General features: G+C 57.5%; 1 protein-coding gene across 1 annotated transcript; it reads right to left on the bottom strand.

Annotated features, from left to right (window-relative positions):
* Nucleotides 1–1,378: 1,378 nt before the first annotated feature.
* PI4K2A (phosphatidylinositol 4-kinase type 2 alpha) lies at nucleotides 1,379–4,363 on the bottom strand (the record flags this gene model as incomplete). The annotated part of the gene is made up of 8 exons (XM_010187046.1): nucleotides 1,379–1,540; nucleotides 1,675–1,734; nucleotides 2,029–2,162; nucleotides 2,414–2,513; nucleotides 2,956–3,017; nucleotides 3,537–3,690; nucleotides 3,775–3,906; nucleotides 4,163–4,363. Coding segments are annotated over 8 exons (1,005 nt in total), but the record flags the coding sequence as incomplete, so codon positions are not given.
* Between the last annotated feature and the right edge of the window lie 1,160 nt (nucleotides 4,364–5,523).

Here is a 5,523-nt window from a genome sequence, read left to right as displayed (position 1 = left end):
GACAATTGCATGGTTTAAATACATTACATACATTTCTACAGTGCATTAGAACAATACATTTTGGATCAGTCAGAGATGCAGCCTGGCCAGGGAGCTGGGGTCTCACTTGTGTCCACCCTGTGCTTGTGCAGCCAGCACTGAGCCGCCTTCCCTCCCAGGCTCACACAGCAGAACCCCAGCCCACCTTCATTCCCCTCCTCACCCCTCAATGATGGGCTCATGGGACAGCAAGACCCAACACTGGCTTCTCCCAACAGCAGGAGAAACTGCAGCTCAAGGCAAGCAGATGCAGGCAGCAGCCCTGGTACCATTTTAAACAAGCTCAGCAGCTTTGGGGAGAAGGGAGCTCACCACCTCACCCACCCACAGCAGGCCCACAAGATTGTCAGCACTGGGGGCACCCAGGAGCCCATGCTGGTCCCACCCCTATGCTCCCATCACACAGCAGAAGAGCCCCTCTTGGCCCTTCCCCAGCAGCCCCCTACCCCTCAAGGGAGACCCAGGCACAGGTGAGGCTGACACCATGCTGGCTGCACAGCAGCCAAGGAGATGCTGGGAGCAGGGGTAAAAGCCAAGCGAGAGCAGCTGTGGAGACCGGGCAGGAGGGGTGGGCCTGGGGCAGCACAGGGGGGGGAGGACACTTGCACCCAACCCTTGGCCCTCTCCAGCTAGTGGGGGAAACACTAAGCTACAGCCTCTCCTGGAGCTGCCTGGTCTTCACAAAGACAAGCCAGCACCTCTTCCCCTTAGTGTCTAACTGCACCCAAGCCAGCCCTCTGAGTTGTCCCTCACACGTCCCCTCCTCAAGCCCTCAGCCAGAGAACAGCCGTTCATTGCGGTCCCCGCTGCACCAGTGGGCAGCAGGAACTCCCCCTGAGGAAAGCAGCGTGCACAGGGTTGGGGTGGAGGAGGGAGAGTGGAGAAGTACAGCACACCCTCAGGGAAAGGGATGGGGGGGGATAACCCACTACAGGCCTTCCCAGCCCAGGGCATAAGAAAAGGGCCAGTGGCTGGTGTAAAGGGCTGGACGGATCCTGGCCCGGGCAGCCTGCTCATCCCAGCCCCAAGCAGGGGTGCTCAGAACCGCATGCAGACCAAGGAGGGGAGGCAGGGGCAGGCTCTCAGCCACACCATGGCTCCCAGCAGATTCCCATATCTCCCCCTGGGCTCTGCCCCAGGCAGGGCACTGAGCTCCAACAGAGCTGGGAAGGGACCATGCCCAACCTGCCTGGCTCCTCCAGTTCAGCTGCAGGTTCCTCTAGCCGCACCTGCTCGCTCTACCCAGAAGGTAGAATCCTGGCCACAGGAGCCAGCAGTGGCCCAGCTCCTCTCGCAGTGCTAGTCCGAGGTGGCCAAGCCCTGCCCACAGCTTCCACAGCTACCACCATGAGAAGAAAGGCTTCCGGCTTTGGAAGCTCTGCGTGTAGGACTCGCTGGCAGTGCGCTGGTGGGAACGTGCCGTTTCCACAATCACAGGTGGCATCTGAACCAGGTGCAGGGGACTCTTTCCATCTTTCAGCGCCTGAGTCAGGTTCAGGATCTGTATGGCACAAGAGTAACACCTGAGCTGACCCACCAGAGCAATGGAGAGCTGCCACCCCAGCACTCTTGCTGCCATGCAGGCAGGACGAGGCTCTGTGCCTCACCTTTCTGCCTTCCCTGCACACAGCTTACCTGGCCTCTCATGACAGCAATCTGCTTGTGAAACTGTCCCCTGTCAAAGCCAGGGTCTTTCTGCAAGAGAAAGAGGAGAAAACACAGTGAGATCCACCCTCTGCCCCACACCGTGCAAGAGATGCCTGTTGCCCAAGGAAACTTCTCTCCTGTCCCATGGGTTTCCTGCTTCTCCCCACACTGAATCTTCAGCTCCTGGGAGAGGGACAACCCTGCTACACCTCAGCCCAGAAACACTGTCAGGAACTTGGCTACCTTTCTGTCCCCAGCTGCCTTGACAGGGAGCTCCTCAACACCACCCTTGCTTTTCTTCCTCCAAGCCTCACCCATCCTCACTCACTCCCCTCAGCTCACCTTGAAGAGCTCATACAAATCTTCTTCCAGGTCCTTGACAAAGTTGGGGTCTGAAATCTTGGGAAGAATTAGGTCCTTGATCTCCTGTGAAAAGGGGATTTTGGCCTGGGGTAGCCATGCCCAGTAGAAGGGATCTGTGGGAGGAAGCAGGAGACATTAGAGCTGGGTAAGAGAAACAATGGTGCCACAGGCCACTAGGTGCAGCATCACCTGCATCTGGGTCCAGCAGCCGCTTCCTACAGCCCCTGCTGGGACTCAGCTGCTTGCGAACCCAGGTTTGCAGAGGGACAGCCCCAGCCCTCTCCTCTCCAGCCCTTGAGGGGGACACCCAAGCACAGAGTTGTAGGGCTCGCCAGAGTGTCCTGGCACAGCCTGAGGGACTCACATGCTCTCCAGGAGTCCGGGTGTTTCAAGGGAAAGGCCAAACCATTGTCTATAGCAGCCAGCTTGATGATGGGTTCCTTCACCATCACCCAGTCGCTGTCCTGGAAGAAAGCAGAGTATGTCACAAGGAGGTCTACCCCCAAAGCAGGAATACTCCCTCTCCCACCCTCTGCAACCCCACTGCCAGGATCTTTGCCCTGCAGCAGCATCCCGCCTACAGCACAGCCTCTTTCCCACAAGGAAACATTATCTGCTTCAGCTGGGAAGGAGACAAAGCTGCACCCCCGACCCCAGGCCTCACTCCAAAGATGCACAGGTCCAGCAACACCAGCTTCCCCTCCAGAGCCCAGCAGCATCCTCACAAAGTCCCAGTAGGCCACAAATCGCCAACACAGAGGGCGATGAAAGACCCAGGAGACAATACCAGGCCTCCACACACTCAGAAACCCAAATCAGCTGTGAAATCCCCAGTCTGCCTGCCAAGCAGGTGGCTTCCAGGGACAAAGCCACCCACAGAGCCCTTGCCCAGGAAATGCCGCTCACCCGCACGCCCGCGCTGTCCAGGGGACAGTCATACTTGATGAGCCAGTTGTCATTGCCCCGATCTGCAGGGAGATAAAACCAGCTGTGTCAGTGCCAGGGCCAGCCCGCACCACACCAGGCAGAAGACTACTCACTCCTCCACAAGTGAGACAGACCAGTTTTTGGCTCAAACTCTAGCCCAGAACCCTTGAGCTTGCTGCAGGCTTGGGAAGCTACATCAGCCCCAACACTTCCAGCCACATTAACCCCCAAACCACTAGCCCTGGAAAGGTCCACACATGCCCAGCTCACAAGAGAAAGGTCAGACTGCAAGCCCTGGAGTGCTACCTTGATCCCTTCCAGCCTGGCAGGAACTCAGGAGTCCAGAATGAGATGGGATATAAGGGCATAATTAGATACTGGATCTCCAGATGTTCCTGGATCCTCTCAGCTGGCAAACTTTAACCCAGAGGCAGCTGCCACTTGGCAGCAACCAAGTGGTGTTGAGAGGAGTTTTGGGTGCTGGGAAGAGATGCCAAAGTCATACCCCCCACCCCTCTCTCCAGCTGGCAGGATGTGAAGGAGCAGGCAGCCAGCTCTACCTGTGTTCCTGATGATGTAGTCCAGCACCACCAGCCGCTCAAACTGCAGCAGCAGCTGCCGGTTGGTGTTCTCCGGAAGTGGCTCAGCTTCAAAACGCCGCAGCCAGTAGTCAGCATCCTTGTAGCCTTCTACAAAGAGCTGGAAGGAGCCAACCTGAAGCAAGGAGAGGCTGGGTTACAGGAGGCCGCAGAGGATGGAGAAGTGGCAGCAGGCAGGTGTGGAGGCCAGCAGCCCTACCTTGGGCGGGAGACCGATGCGGTTGAAGCGCTGGCCGACTTTCGGCACCTTCTCCAGGGCCAGCCTCTTTCCTCGGGACTTCACCCTGTCAATGGCACTGTAGTTAAAGGTCTCACTGGCCAGATACACCACCTGGGGGGACAGGAGTGCAGATGTCAGCAGGGGCACCTGGCAATTGTCATAAGACTGGCTGATAAAACCAAAACACAGCATTTCCCATGGCTCTGCCCAGCACAAGGATCCCCACAGCTTGAGCAGGAGCAGTCCCGGTCCAGAGCTCTCAACACATCTCCAAGGTCAACAGTACCACCAGACAAGGTACAAGCAGAGCTGTGCAGAAACACACAAAAGCCTCCCCAGGATGAGATCCCAGCAGCCGTCCCCTCACCTTCGTGCGGGGAACAATGTTGAGTTCCAGTTTCTGGTCTACCAGGCTGGCACCTGCCTCTGACAGGTAGCCCTGGTTGAGTACAAGGCAGTCTCTCCCAAAGCAGCATGGGCAGCACAGCTTCTGCAGCCACTTGGTCCACTTGGGGTTCAGCTGCCCATATGGCTCCTCATTCTTGGGTTTGAAGACACCAATGATTTTCTGTAGGCAGGAGAGAAGAGGGCTGACTCAAGGCAGTTGGCAGAGCAGGGACACCCCCTGCCGAGGTAACCTGTGGTGGGGACACTCAAGAACAAGCTTAGAACAGCCCTTCACTGGGCAGTAACCAGCCACTGGGACCAGAAAGATCCCACAGCTCCTGGGAAAGAGGGAGGCAGGGGCTGGGAAGGACCCTTCCCCAGCCAGTGCCCTAACACACCAGAGCAGGGTGCTGCCCAAAGACCTTCATACCTAGCTCACGCACCTGGAAATAACCCTCCTTGTCCCTAAAGACACCAGTGATAATACTGTCCCCAGGTAAACATCCCAGTGACCTTTGGATGGCTAGGGAGAGCTACTGCTCACCGCTGCTTATTATGTCCACAGAAGAGAAGGAGGGGGATAGTGATCCCTGCCCTGGCTCCAAAATCCATTGAACGGAGCTGATCCCAAACTGACCAGAGAAAACGGGACCAGAACAGCCAAGCAGCTGGACAACTCCTGAGAAACTCATAGCTCTGTGCTGAGGGCCCAGCTAGAGAGAGCAAAGGGGCTGGCTCTCTGGGTACACTGGGCAGCTCCAAATTGGCCACCAGCTGGTGCCAGCAGCACCCTCAGCCCTTCAATCCAGCCTCGCACACATCGACCCAACAGCAAGGACAGCAGTAGAGGTACCCACCACTGCAGAGGGCACAGAAGCCTTGTGCTAGGCACTATGCTGCAAGGAGGAGCGAGGCTACCTGCTCCTGCAGGCCCGGTGTCCCTGGAGGGCTGCGCAGCAGCTCTGGGCTGGCAGCCCCTGCTCCAGGGTGACTCAGCAGCACACGTGGCCAGCCCTCCTCCCCATGGTTACTGTCAGCCCCAGCCTGAGTGGGTGTCACTTCCCCAAGCCAAGCTCCTGTCACAATGTGGTAGTGGGACATGAGCTTCAGGACCTCAGTGAGGGATCTCAGTGCAATCCCAGTCTGCCAGGGGCCAGAAGCCAGCCCAGGGCATGCAAAAGCAAGGTTTTGCCCACCAGAAAGAGGGAGAAGAAGGTTTGAGGGAATAGGATCACTTCAGCTATCCTCAGATCACACCAAGGAGCCACTTCCCCTGAGCAGGCAGGAACGAAATCTCATCAGCCCCACGTAAAGGCACACAACTGCCAACATATCCTTTGA

The sequence above is a fragment of the Mesitornis unicolor genome, unplaced genomic scaffold (assembly GCF_000695765.1).
Source record: "Mesitornis unicolor isolate BGI_N332 unplaced genomic scaffold, ASM69576v1 scaffold36696, whole genome shotgun sequence".
Taxonomy (NCBI): domain Eukaryota; kingdom Metazoa; phylum Chordata; class Aves; order Mesitornithiformes; family Mesitornithidae; genus Mesitornis; species Mesitornis unicolor.
The sequence above is the reverse complement of the archived record's forward strand: the minus strand, read 5'-3'. Positions and strand labels throughout refer to the sequence as shown.